This window comes from Dichomitus squalens (genome assembly GCF_000275845.1).
Source record: "Dichomitus squalens LYAD-421 SS1 unplaced genomic scaffold DICSQscaffold_21, whole genome shotgun sequence".
Lineage (NCBI taxonomy): Eukaryota > Fungi > Basidiomycota > Agaricomycetes > Polyporales > Polyporaceae > Dichomitus > Dichomitus squalens.
In genome coordinates, this window is record NW_006766903.1 from 154,790 (window position 1) to 169,260 (window position 14,471).

General features: G+C 51.7%; 2 protein-coding genes across 2 annotated transcripts; both read left to right on the top strand.

Annotated features, from left to right (window-relative positions):
* Positions 1-6,653: 6,653 nt before the first annotated feature.
* DICSQDRAFT_137601 (uncharacterized protein) lies at positions 6,654-8,281 on the top strand. The gene is made up of 5 exons (XM_007366889.1): positions 6,654-6,736; positions 6,795-7,379; positions 7,440-7,990; positions 8,043-8,105; positions 8,172-8,281. The coding sequence occupies exon 3, from the start codon at positions 7,458-7,460 to the stop codon at positions 7,887-7,889; it is 432 nt and encodes a 143-aa protein (XP_007366951.1). The 5' UTR covers positions 6,654-6,736; positions 6,795-7,379; positions 7,440-7,457; the 3' UTR covers positions 7,890-7,990; positions 8,043-8,105; positions 8,172-8,281.
* Positions 8,282-11,895: 3,614 nt separating this feature from the next.
* On the top strand, positions 11,896-12,771 carry DICSQDRAFT_171239 (uncharacterized protein; the record flags this gene model as incomplete). Its single annotated transcript, XM_007366890.1, has 8 exons — positions 11,896-11,966; positions 12,028-12,074; positions 12,125-12,137; positions 12,190-12,217; positions 12,268-12,325; positions 12,387-12,411; positions 12,465-12,567; positions 12,622-12,771. The coding sequence occupies 8 exons, from the start codon at positions 11,896-11,898 to the stop codon at positions 12,769-12,771; spliced, it is 495 nt and encodes a 164-aa protein (XP_007366952.1).
* Between the last annotated feature and the right edge of the window lie 1,700 nt (positions 12,772-14,471).

Consider the following 14,471-nt stretch of genomic DNA (forward strand, 5'->3'; position numbering starts at 1 on the left):
TTAAATCCACTTCGGCTCCTCAGCTTCTGAAACTGCTTCTCCTCAGGCTTCCCGGATGCGGACATACGCATGCTTTGGCCTCGCAATCGCAACCAGACGACGTTGACAATAAAACAGTACAGTGCAGTGAGGAGGAAGGGAGGAAGAGACGACGCGCGGCCCTCGAAGTGCCTCAATTCTACCAAAGCTCCTAAGGAGCTGAGCTCTGAGTGTCCGGCATGTCAGAAGCGAGCGAAGCGTGGTGGCAGGACGGAGCCGAACGCATCCTGGAACGACGACGAGCTACATCTCAATGTGCGATCATCGTTGATCGCCTCGATCGCCTTTAGGTGCATTATCCTTCCTATTGCCGCACAGTCGCCCCCCTACCACATGGACAACGCCACGCTGTCGCGGTACGTACTACCTGAGCGCCGCCGGTTTCGCGCTTTTGCGAGCAGCAATGGTTGAGACTAGCGGTTGACGGGTTTCGTGCCTCCCGTTGACCCTCAGTGGACAAAATACACGAGCGGGAGATCTTGAGTGGTACCGTACCAGAAGGGAATACTGAGGCGACAGGATGGGTCCATCGAATGAGAAAATAGTGGCATTCCCGTGCTGGCAAGTCCCGGATCACATCTGGTGATCAACTGTGTTGTACGCCTTATGTGGATATATGCACTTGCTTATACATTACGGCTATGCAAGGTTCTCGTTCTGTCGAGACGTGGGAGCTGGTGGTAGTCAGAATCGCATGGTTTTACACACATCCAATCTCGTTACTGTAGTAGAAACGCTTGGATCATCTAACGTGGGTAGACACCTTCCTCTCTCTTGATGGAACTTCCTTGATTAATGCAAACTAACTGGTCTTTGGCACGGCGAAGCAGGACCAATATTGGCATCAAAGTGATGTCTGGGAGCGGCGTGAACCGTCTTGGGCATTTATTGCACACAAGGAAGCTACACCTGAGACCTTGAAGATGGGCCGCCAGAGAACATGACACGGTGCGTTGTCATATCCTCTATCGCGTCAATATCATTCGCCATGGTCCTCCTTCGTGAGGTTCGCCGTTGCGTCTCTCGCATGTGATGTGATAGCATGTTCCCGTTCATATAGCCATTAGTTCGAGCACATTGCATATAGGTCAGGAAACATGCGTCATGCCATCACAGGGAATGGTCTCTCTGAGAGCGTAGTGTATATATCATCGAGCGCGAACGCCCTCTCCCGACATCTGACAATGCTTCCCTAGGTCGATGGTTCAACGCTTCCCCTGTCATCGGCACTCTGGGGACAAGGAAGCCTAGTGATCCAAACAGAAGGACTTCTATCGCGAATGATACTGGATGTCTGTAGCATAAATCTGTGTATTTCAAGAAGACCCCGACCTGTATGTGGACTGACACCGCCTCGTACTCGACCCAATGGACCTATCAGTGGCTTATACTGACGCAGTGATAATGGTCACCTTCGAGAACTGGAATTCGTGTCAAAATGTAGATTCCTGCTGGGATTCTGTCCGAGGAGTATTCGCTCTCGACAGTTAATTACCTGTTATCAGGCACTTCGACATCTATGGGATTCTTGCGCAGTAGGAATGGCACAGAAGCCAAAATCTCTGTCTACGGTGTTTTGATAGCATATTGAGTCAGAGGCATGGGGTCTCAGGGCTATTTCAGGGAGGCCACAGCCTCGTAACTATGTTTCATTGAAGCCAAGCTCATGCGCTGACTGCCCTCTACCTGGCTATCACATATTGAAAAGCTACATAAGACCCCATCCTGCGCAGCGGTCTCCCACGTTTCCCGCTCAAGCGACGTCCTTCCTACAGAATTATTCCGTACGACCCAATGTCAGCTTCCGCCCCTCCCGATCTCTTGCTCCCGCAACCTGCTGTGGACAATACCGTAGGAGCATGGATAATCGGTGCTTTCTGCAGTGTGTCGTGAGTCTTGGTGCTTCACTTCCAATATGCCCCACATCTGACCGGGGAAATCAGTCTGAGTGGTGTTGCCTACTTGCAAGCATACCGATACTGGCAGTCTTTCCCAAGAGATCCAAAGCTTATGAAGATTTGGGTGCGAAGAAATACACATGCCCCAACTCACTGCGCAACCCACTGACCCTGAATCATTGCACAACAAACTGACCCGATGATTCAGGTTGGAACTGTGATGTGAATCATCGGCTGCTTTCCCTTTTTTCCCGTCACTAAGCTTTGCGTTGTAGCACGCTGGAGACATTGTCGACCACTCTAGTTTTGCACACCAGGTAAGCTTGAATCTCTGCTTCCGTTCGTCCATTGCTCATGCTATTACTCAATAGCTATTATTACATTGTGACCCATTACTGGAATCCCCTCTTCCTATTTCTCGCTCCACCTGTCTGGTAAGCACCATCGTGCTCCCTTCTCTTCAACTCTTAGCGCTCTGACCAATAGTCGGCCACAAGGTCTATCAAGGTATAAGCTCATAACTTGTGGCGATAATGTCGAATCTGACCTATTACAAAGATTTTTCCAGTCGTCGGAGTACGTCTGACATCATTCAATTTGACAGATGTTTGTACTCATGCTCATTCATTCCCTAACAGTTTGTCACAGGAATGGTGTGTCAATGGTCTGTGGGTTCTGTATAGCCTTAAGCGGCGAAGCTGTTTCCTAACAGTTATATCTGTGTTCAGCTTTTTTGCTAGGCGGGTGTGGATGAGTATGCTCTCCCCACATTTGCTGTCATACGAGACTCAGAGCTATGTTAGTGTCGAATAAATTTCGGCCTGTAGTAGTTGCAGTGGCGAGTATATTTTCTACATCATCTTGTCCTAAGCGCTCTCCTTGATAATTGAACGGACAGGCCTTGTTGATTATGGGATATGGCGGTGATACAGGACTTCTATATCATGCTACAACAGGAGCTAACTTGACCCACTCATTCAGGGTGCTACATTGGTGGGTCCATACGCAACTAGGTGATACTGAAACTCATCGCCGTGCTGGTCAACGATCTGCTAGCAATCTCTGTGAAATTGTTGGTGTGCAACTTCATTGTCATGTTTCTGCTTTCTCACACGAGATGCTCGTAGGTCCCGGGCTCTGGCTCTACTGGAGATACTGGATCTTCCTGTACGACGGCTTCTACATATGTGTTACCTCCCTAGATACTTAGCAATGTATGGTTCGGCAGTGGCTAATCCCCGCTTGCTCGACCATCCAGATGGGGGCAGATGCCTCTATCACGGGCTCTCTTGTCTACATTCTGGGTCATCTCCGCACGGGATTCAAAAGGTTGTGGACGCCCAACTACTTCTATGCGAATTTTACATACTGATCAAATTGTACGGTACAGGACAGACGCTACACTTGATCTTCTCATCGCATATGCACTCAGCACAGGTGAGCGCATTGCTGATGCAAAAGGATAGTCCGGTCTCATCTCCACCCAGGTCTCATCACTTGGTATCTTGCATACATATAGCATCGTCGGTAAGAAGCTGACATGGTTGTCGTAGCATGTTTCACATAGTGAACGTCATAGCTGTGAGCACTCCACTCCATGTGCTAGCATTCATCAGTTCACAGTAGGCATCGTGGCTCGTAGTCAATCGTCTGGCAACATAACCTCATTTGGATTGTGCCCGTAGTTATCCTCTTCAAACGTAGGTCTTCGATTCGCTAGCCGGTGACCAGGACTTGTGACTGATCATCGCACCTGTCATAGTATATGCGAACAACTTTCTTGTTGCGTGAGTATCACTGGAGTCGCGTATTTAAGCAGTACAACTTATCATAGTTTAGGTTGAACTCGCGCAAGGCTCTCGGATTCATGACAGACGAGGATGAAAGCGAAGCAACCTCCTCGCGGGGCGGGCTTGCTCTCGTAAATGTATCCACGCCAGGCCTAGTACGCTCCCATCTTCGTTGACATCGAGGGGAGTTGACCGAACTCATCATATAGTGGCACGGGAACTTGGATGGACGTGGGACACATCGCCTGCCTGTTGTGCCGCTCAGAAATTTCCAGCACACGACTTCTGAGATGCATTCAGACTCGGTTGATCTGGACGTCAAAGCCGCATCGACGTCGAACGACGTTCTACACATTGCATAATTCCCTGGGTGTAGCATAGGGGGTCACTATTCGTGCACCTGGTGCTAGTAGATCGTTATTTAGGTCCGTTTCAAGCTCTGAGAAATTGAAAGTCGCATGTAAGATTAGGTATGAACGAAGCACAGCGGTGCCCCTCATTCTCCTCGCTGCAACGTTGTGCTGCTCGCCCTCCGCCTTCACCCATTGCACAGTAACGGCTGCAAAGGAGTTCATCACCCCAGGCCAGATTTCGTGGTCCGTCTGTCGCACACCAAAATCGATACGGCCTCCGAGGGGGAGGCGACTTCGTTTTTATCGGTCCACTAGGGGTTGGTGTGTCGCCGAACGTGGAGAAAGCTCGCATCGACGAGCTATTGATACGGCAGTAGCATCGCTATCAAAGGCGTCGGGGGAGACCCAATGTTGTTTGGTCCTCCCAGCTACGCCGCTCGTGTGGCCGCTGACTGTAACGGGAAAAGGGGGTCGAGCATTTCGTCGCGCAATCTCGGCTGCAAAGCTGAACGCGTAAATTCGTCGACATCGAACAATGATAAGCGCCCTGATGGGCATGTCGACAATCGGTGGAACACCAGTCCCGCTCGTGCTGGAGACTGCGATGCCATATGGAAGCTGAGTGAAGGGACCTGTATAGATCCAGGTAAACGACTCGGAAATCAATGGGCACAGAGGAAGGGGTGGCACAGAATGCGCTAGGAAGCATTGCTGTCACCGCTTAGCGGCTTTCATCGCTTACTCGAAGCGTACCGGGGCTGAGGCTGAAGACATAGCTGAGCCTGTCATCTCAGTGAGCGGCACATGATAGGGGAGGGTGAAGCCCGATTGTTTACCTCTCGAGATATCATTCCGCGTTTTTCCTGTTGTATGATGAAGCAAGGCCAGGGCTATTGTGGACATCGGGGTGCGCGCAGCGGTAGGACTATACTTGCCGACGTAGGGAGAGAGCTCGAGCCAGACGGAATATTAGTCTCGGAGAGTCCAACCAAGGTTTTATGGCATACATAATCCGAATCCACGTCGCAACCCTCTATCGCTCAAATCACACGGACAAGGCTCGCTGCCTCGACATCCCCGTGACGAACGGATCCCATGCTCGCACTTCGCCAGGCCGTGGTGCGTCAACCAGCGAAGAGCGACCTCCGCGAGTGTAATCCATGCTTCTCTACAAGTTCGGTGGCCTGGATCTTGGCAAACGCGCGGAAGTTGAGTTTGATCCGACACCGACGGCCTTGCGACCTGGCCTGGGGCGTGTTCCGACAGGCACACCAGACCACCCCAGTGTTGTCCTGTGGGGAAGGGTAGCCGCCTGTGAAGAAGCCCCCTCCCGCTACGCGCGCTGTTGCAGATCCTGTCAGCCCAGCATCTCGCCGTGCTCTTTGCGTACAAGGAGGAGATGCGGACGCACTGTATTGCCGTGTCCCTGGTCTGGAATCTACCACGATAGTCACGTATTGGACGTCGTTGCATCAGCGGACTATTCGTGCGTTGATGTACCAGGAAATACTTACAGCGCTACTGTCCAGATAGTACGCTTAAGGTAGAGAACTCAGAGCGAAGCGCTATGAGCTACCATGTTGAAGGGTCGCCGGCAAGCAGCCAAAGACGACCGGAGATGTGATGATGCCCCAGTAGGGGAATGGAGAGGTGAAGGAGAAACGCTCACTGAATAGGCGAATATGACGAGCTTGGCAGACGTATTGGCATTTCCCTGTATGGGAAGGGTCCGGAGCAACGCACAATGAAGCAGCAAGACACGTCTTGAGGTAATATCCTATCACACCATCTCAATTCCGAGAAGTCCAGCTAAGGACGGAGCTAGTTCGTGATAGAACTCTTCATGCTGCTTCGTCCGCCCGTTCCTCGCCTTTGCATCTCCACCTCTTCCTCAGTAACAGTTTCGGATACGTACACAACCTCAAGAATACGGGGACTCAATTCGCACCTCTCAGGCACCGCGTCACCGCGGTGTCCCCTCTCATATCGCACCCGAGCTGCCGCGGGATGACAGGATCTCAATACTTGCGGTAGTGTCCCTGCCCCAACGTGTATCCGATATTGAAGGATGAATGAGTGGTATTGTGGACTGTCAGGGGAGGAGAGCAAGGGTGTCCGAGGAGGGTGGCAGATATCGCAGGGAAGATATGGGATGCGAGGTTGGCTGATGAAGCGGACCCACGAGATGCGGTGTTGCAGATGCTGCCAGAGATGCTAGCTCCCGACTGGAGTCCAAGGATGAGAGAGCAGCGCAGATACGACCTGAGCAACATCACAGACGGCCGCAGAGGGTGGCATTGGCAGCTGCGAGATCGGAGGCGGTCGACTCGGACGCCTCACCGGCCCGGTCTGTCCCCGCCCATAACGGCCACGACCACATGGCGTTATGTCACGCTATCTGAAGCGCCTGAAATTCGAGGATTCGTGCCAGGCCGTGAGACCATAGCATTGATTGCTTACCCCTCCTCTCGAGATATGAGTGCTTGTGCTCTGAGCGTTCCTCAAACATCTGGGTGGACACTGGCAGGTCAAGGCTCCCTGAACCTCCTCGTGGATTGGCCCGTCATCCGGGACAGCTTGAGCTCAACTTCTCGCAACGGCGATATTGACATTAACAGACCAGATTCTTAGGATTTTGGACGCTTTGTGACTGCGGGTGCGTCCCAGCGGGGGGCATGTGCTCACACGGCCTTTTGACTCATTACGTTCCCCAGACCATGGTCCTCGCATGCGTCGCTAAAGCTTGGACAGCCATCTCCGCATGCATTGGGCAGGCAAACAAGTACTAGGTCGACCACGTCCTCGATGCATGGGTGGACTACCTCCACGACGTCTCCCCGTGCGACCTCGACGCTCACCTCTGTTCCATGCCCCGCAGCCCTGCCTGTACCCGAACATGCTTGCGCTATTGGTATGAACCGTTCGCACTTCTCCCCGACGGCCGCATATGGCGTTCTCTAGAGCCTCAAACACCATGAAGGTTAGGGTGAGCATTCTAGGTTCGCAGCTCGCATCAACGTTTGGCACGGAGTCGGTACTCAAGAGACGCCCCCCTCGCTCAAGCTCGCCCTATGTTGCACACGAAGGTCCCCCTCGCTCAAGAGCCTATCCTGCACGATTCCCCAGCTCTCCCCGAGCCTTTCTTTGGCGCACGTCGCGGTTGCGGTGACAGGCGTGCACCGGGGAGACGACAGCTGCAAGTTTGTTCGAGGAGCAGGAGATTGGGGGCAGAGGCAGACTCTTTGCTGATTTAGCCTCTGTGCGAAACTGGCGGAGGAGATGCAGCTCATGCGTTTCAGGTGAGTCTGTCCCGCGACACGCGATTTGTGACATATTGAAACTGACACGAAGCTGAGAAGATATATGTTGCGTTTGAAATGCTCCGCTCGAGTCCAAGGGCACCACAGGATAAGAAGGTTACACGACGCCTGCTACCGCGGCTCAAGTCGCTCGGTGCGCACCACTATATGCTCATGCGTCCTTCGTCACTGCGCAAGCTACCCTCCTCTCGTTCTGCATCATCTCGACCTATCCGACGCCCTCCGTATTGTCTTCTGCTCCACTCGGCGGTATCCACACCATCGTCATGCGGCGCGAAACCTTTGAACCCTGCCATTATCAGACCCTCCCCACCACCCGCAACTCCGTGCTCTTTGCAATCATTGTCGAATATCTACTCAAACTCGCCGCTCTTGTCTCAGGCCGTGCACTCGACAATGGACCTCGCGATCGCCAAGCGAAGTCTCCTCGCGGCTGCGCGATATGGACTGGGGACGCCATCGAGACGGCGGACCTACACGACGTGGTAAGAGGGAAACTGCCGGAGGGGATCGAGGCGCGAGGATGGCAGCGTTGCGTCGGCGCAGAAAGGCCTCCCTGTCTTCGCTTACGCGCGTGATGTCGTATTCACGTATGTCCATACTTGCCTTAATATATACAGCACACTGACATGACGACTCCAGATTCATATGCAGTACACTTATGCCAGTTCCTGGAGAGACGGAGGGCATGTCGCAATCATCTGTGTTGGTACAGCTCTCCTATCCTTCTCGAGCTCCTGCTATATCCATCTCATCCAACCGATGCGCCAGGATTCCGAACGAGTCAAGAGATCCTGAATGCAGACGTAACGATAGTTTCTTCGAAAAAAGACATACTGGAGGGCGGACGGAAGCCTAAAAAATTCAAGAGCATAGCCGGGGTGAGTAGGTCTGCGAGCGGGGATTTTCTGGTGAAACGGATGATTGACGTGGTGCTCAGAGATGCTCCCGTCCCATCCGTGTACCGAGGCCTCTCGGCGCGGATGGCATGTAGTATACCACTCTACGGCCCATATTCAGCGACGTGTGATGTTGAACATGCTCCACGTTGGATACCGTTCTGTCGCATACTACTGTAGCATCAACGTGGGCGGGCGCTCGTTGCCGACTGTTCAGCTCATTGAGCCCCCGCCGCCGCGGCCAATTAGGGGCTCTCGACAGGGTGATCATGCGGAAGTGCAGGTAGCTTACGAGTACCATGCTCGCAACATCTTCTCTATCGCCATTATAGGCTCGCGCTCTATGACCAGAATAATTACGAGCAGTCAGGTCTTCCATGGCGTACCTACCAACCCTTTGTTCTTGCCCTTAGTCGCAAGCAACTGGTTTCCGAAAGCTACGTATCCTACGTATCAATCATCCCACTGCGCCTTTGTGATCTGACTCCCCGGTAGGCCCCTGGATAACGCGAAGTCCTCTGTTCGCCTCTCGCACTCGGAAGAACATCTCTCAAAGCTCGAGACCGTTGGCTGATGAATGTGGCATCGCGACATCGAGTTCATATCCCAGTTTATAGCAAAATAATCCGAGTCCATCGCGTCGGCATTGTTCTCTGCGGTGTTTTTCACAAGTTCTATTATTGCCTTGCTCGCAGATCTCGGCATATTCCCATGTATGATCGAGCATATCATCCTTCTTGCATTCTGACTGCTCGCAACAGTCTCCTGATCCTTCGCCACAGCTTCGCTCGAATCTTATTGTGTGCGTTGCACCAGATGAGGGAACACGCGGCAGATAGCCTCAGGCGTTCTTGTTCCTGATCACCGTAGTGCGGATACCGTTAAGGGTGCTAATGAGCACCGCTTCATCTCGACAATGCCAGATGCTTCTCTAGAACGTCGGCTGACGCTTGGGGGCTGGATGCTCTCAAGAGAAGGGCCACTCCATGATTGTATCACAGCTCTTGATGAACAGGCTGCGATGCTTTGGTTCTCAGATGCTGAAATCCACGAGCATCCTCTTCACTCCTTCTCACACTTACTACTGTCGAAGCCATGATGGCATCCTGGATCGGTGGTGTTGACCTTTCCCCCTCATCACGATCATCATCTCACGGGCTCGACCAGGGGAGCATACTTACACATTAGCTTCATTCCCTCCGTTCTCGAATTATATCGTCTCATAGGGCTCCGATCGTATCTCAGTCCCAGTATGAATGCAGGTACTAGACGCGGATTACCAGAGCGCGATTCTCATCATTGTCAATCTGTCATCGTGCGTGCTTCTATTTAATCCACGCTTTTCCAGGTCGCAGCTGTCATTTCGGTATTATAATTCTATTAATATACTAGAATGGACACGCTGTGTGCTAAGGGACGCTTGAATCCTATTCCTGTACTGAAGCTCGGATAGCATTGGAAGTCCCAGTGGCGCAAAAGATGTCCGCTCTGATGAATCCTGTGATGTAGGGATTCACATTCCGATTTTCCTCAGTATGAGCGGCCTAGGCCTCTCGGGATGGTATTTTACTTATAAATTGTCCTTGTGTGATACCTGTTGGGCTACGCCGAGGTGTCAGTACAGTATCAATTGCAAGTTAACTACGTGAATGACCAGCATATAGGTCGAAATCACATCACTCGTCGTGCATGCTCACGTCACCAGAATACTTCAGACGTTCTGTCTCGACATAATACCGGTGCATTCGCACGCCATCACTTGAACTGATCTCTATCAAGTCAATTCATTTCTCTGTGGTTCACACCGCTTGGGATGTCAAGAGTATCAAACAAGACGCAGGTCTCCCAGCTGTACAAATTTATTTGGAAGGTAACGAATCTTGTACCTGGATGCCTCATGCCGGCGGGGCATAGAGCGCACATAGGGATCCCCCTGTGATGCCAGGAACTGGGTGCAGCGGGAATACGACATGGTCGATGGTCGAGAACTTCTGAGTGATGGTGTAGAAGCTACACTCCTTGATTGTAGGTAGTAGATGCGATGGGTAGTGGCCTATCTGCGCCAGTCAATGGGCAGAATTCCGGGATCTGATTTCCACTGTCAAGCTGTCCTATTCTCCTTAACTCCAATTCGATGAAGAAAGAACTGCATGCTATCACGGTAATATTACCCACCAGGCTACATAAGACCCGGTCCGTGTTCAAGCACTGCGTGTCCAGAGCTTGGACGACGACCTTCCCAATGTCAGCCTCCAACCTGCCTAATTCCTTAGCGCTATCCCCCGAAATCCCTGTGGACAACACACTTGGTGCATGGCTTATCGGATCTTTTTGCAGTGTGTTGTGCGTCTCCGTACTCCAAGCCCCAGATGCGGCACAACTCATTTATAAGAGCACTGCAGTCTTAGCGGCATTACTTATTTGCAAGCATACCAATATTGGCGCAACTTTCCTGAAGACCCACGACTGATGAAGATATGGGTGAGGATACAATAGTAAATTCAATACTCTCATGTTGTGAGCTGATTAGTGTCTTAGGTCGGTGTTGTCATGTGAGTTTTGGCCCATATCCCCTTATCTAATCCGAGACTGAGTTTTGAGTCAGAGTGCTCGAGACGTTTACAACATTCATCGTACTCCACACCAGGTACATGACTGCTTTTTGCTGTTTATGTTCAATAAAGGTGTCGCAAAAGTTGATGTTGTCATTCATAAGCTACTACTACATCGTTGCTCACTACTGGAATCCACTGTTCTTATTCCTAGCCCCGCCCGTCTGGTGAGAGTTATGCCGCTCCTTTCTCTCCTTCCTTTTGAATGTGCAGGTCTCTACTGGTCGGCCAGGTCAACTCAGGTATGATCGCTCTATCTGCTATGGAAGCCTGGACTGATTCGAGGAAACAAGCTTCTACCTCTCGTCGGGGTAAGTGGCAGCCATGCAGCCCATTACCTTGACCGCTTACAGCCCTTTATTCTACAAAGTTCATAACCGGGATGACATGTCAATGGTGCGCACTTGCTGAGATCCTGAAACTGTAACAGCCTTCTCTAGAAATACCCTTGCATGCAGCTTCTTTGCTAGACGTGTATGGATGAGTACGTCCTCGCCAGAGTTTCCGCTCATGCAGAACTGACAATTTTCAGTGTCTAGGAAGTTCCGCCCGGTTGTCATTGCAGCGGCAAGTTGAACTGCTGTATAGTCTATTGTCCGAAGTCATGCGCTAACATTAACAAATGACAGGCTCTGATGATAGCGGGATATGGCGGTAATGAGGTCTCTATGTCCATGAATCGCGGAACCGCTTACATTGTATTGTAATCCATCTTAAGCATGCTACACTGGTAGGATATACCCTTTTACTCTGCAAGCATCAAACTCATAAGTCCCCGCGCCCATTGCTTCCAGTGATATCGGTGAAATTGTTCATATCATATGTCCCTATAGTCTTCGTCCCTCTGCTTTCTGATATGGGGACTTTCCAGGTTCAAGGCTCTTGCGCTGTTAGAGCTATTTAGTTTCTCCCTCCGTTCACCAAGTGAATTATCAGTGACATATCTACTTTCAGTGGCTGGTCTCTGCTGGCTCTGCTATTCAGATGGGTGCAGATCTCACTATCACCGGATCTCTCGTCTACATTCTGGGTCACTTCCGCACGGGATTCAAGAAGTGAAGAGCACTTCATTCATTGTATCACGGTATAACATGCTGATTCAGTGGTTTGATACAGAACTGACGCTAGACTCGATCTCCTCATCGCATATGCCCTCAGCACAGGTGAGCATATACTTTGTCCAAGTAGAGTGCATGTTCTCACCTGAATCCAGGCCTCGTTACTTGGTAGGCCGATCAGCTAGACCTTTTCAATAGCCTGCTGACATCTGCGTTGAAGCCTGTTTCATGTCTTGAACGTCATAGCGGTGAGCACATCACTCCACCCATGAGGCTACACCGGCTTATAACATCATAGTCGGCTGTGTGGCAACGTAACCTCATATGGATGGTGCCCACCTCCGTCCTGTTCAAATGTGTGTCTTCGATCTGTAGCTATTCTAAGGGACCACGCACTGACCACTGCCTCTAACGTAGTATACGCGAACAATTTCCTCGTGGCGTGAGTCGAAGCTATGACTCACATTTGGAGAAGGACATCTAATGTGAACCTAGCTTGAATTCCCGCAAGGCCCTTGGAATCATGGGAGACGAGGATGAGAGAACCTCACACTCGTCCCATAATCAACATAACATGGGCAAGACAGCGGACTCCAGTGTATGTTTCCGGTGCTCATGACCAGAGCGAGCCTGATCTAACTAGTCACAATAGCGGAACGGAGGCATTGATGGTCGCGCAGCACAAACCGCCCCAGTGCAGCTCAGAATCATGCAGCATACCACCTCGGAGACACACATGGACTCGGTTGATCTGGAGACCAAGAGCAAGGGGTCACCCGACGATGTGGTGCACATTGTATGAGTCACTATGCGTGGCACAATATAGGCTACTGTGATTCCCCAGTGCGAGTGATTCCACGTATCGGACTCAGGCATCAGCAAAAATGTCCAATCGTTGCAACGCGGTTTGTATTGGCAATGTAAGGAGTGCTTGCATAGGATTTCATCATAGTGCTAGTCTTGGCGAGATGAGTGTTGCATTGGCGTTAGATATGAGAGCTTAATATTTGTGATCACTGTAGTATATAGAACCGTCATTGTAACTCATCAGATTGCACTGGAACACATAGGCATGACTGGTCAGGAATTCCAATGTGAGTAGGGTGTTCCATTGCCATTAGCATCATACACCTGGCCAAGTAGTGGTTCGGCAATGGGAGTCTGTAGCAGGCACACCGCCCGTAAATCCGGCACGATATCGCTCAGGAATGTATGCGAAAAATGATATGAATTAAGATGACTACAATGCAAAAATACATGGGACCGTCTTCCTAACTCGGATACCCTCGTGCCACACGCCCTTGGTTTTGCTGACGACCCACGCACGCTGTCCTCCACCCTCTTCCCCGTCTCGATTGCTGCGTTCGCAGGCGCTGGCAGGGTCAAGGGCAACACCGAGCACAAGATGCACGGAGCGGGGAGTACTGCGCGGTCTTGAAGACTGAGGTGTGGAGGAGGGGCGTTGCGTAGCCCAGGAGGGAGGTGGACGGTTTGGGTGCCAATGCAGCGGTAGCGTGGGAGCAGGGTACGGTGAGACAGGGAGAGTGAAGGGACAACGGAGAGGATGGGACGTACATGGAGGCGCTTGCTGGCCTCTGCGCAGGAAGGGCTGGGAGTTGACGGATGGTGGGGATACCGCCAGACGTACACCTGACCGGCGCAAGAGGCGAGACCCAGGGGCGCAACCGCACCCAAAGGCCGCAGGTTTATAGCCCGTTCCCTTGCCTTAAATGGCCGGGACTGGGCGGACGTCCGCAACGCACCTTTCCTGAGCCCTGCCCCCTTCCACACCATTTACGTACTCGAACGTCTCACTCTCGCCCCTGTCTGTACCCTGGCACATCCCCTTGCACCATCCCTCATCGACATCTCTCCCACCACACACCCTTAGATTGCATGAGCATCCTGCTCAACTATGTCCCGCCGACCTCCATCATCACCCAAGTAGACAACAATGTATTTACTGCCTACCATGAGGCTCAGCCTCGCAGGGCAATAAACGGGATCTAGAAGAAGAAGAAGAAGGGCTGGGAGTCGCATCCGAGCGTGAAGACAACGTCGACCACATGTCCGAGGTGTATCTCTGGCTGGCGAACTAGGCTGAGCGGCGCTGTGCAATGGCAGAAAACTCCCCAAGTTGCGAAGTTGCGCAGCTTGATATATGCGAAGCGCTTGAGGTATAGATCCGTGGATGTGATGCCTGACACCAATGTGAGGCTGGGGTTTGCTGTATGCGCTGAAACACAGATGTACTTACCTTACCGTTAGCGCGACTCGGAGTTCTTGATGGAACAGTACGAACCTCTGCTACAATGGAATCAAACGCGCTCTCCGCAGATTCCCAGATAGCGACAGTAGTCAAGGCCAAGTATAAGACATGAGTGACAAGCGACCAGTGGCGCGTGGGCGGCAGCGGCACCCATCATCCTCGCAGGATATGCACCGTGAAAGGCTTGAGCAGCCTCAGCACGAACCATAGCTGATAGAGAGTAGGCAGCACGA

Excerpts from the sequence above, each read along its gene's own strand:
- DICSQDRAFT_137601 (XM_007366889.1), top strand. The coding sequence starts at position 7,458 with ATGCTCCGCTCGAGTCCAAGGGCACCACAGGATAAGAAGGTTACACGA.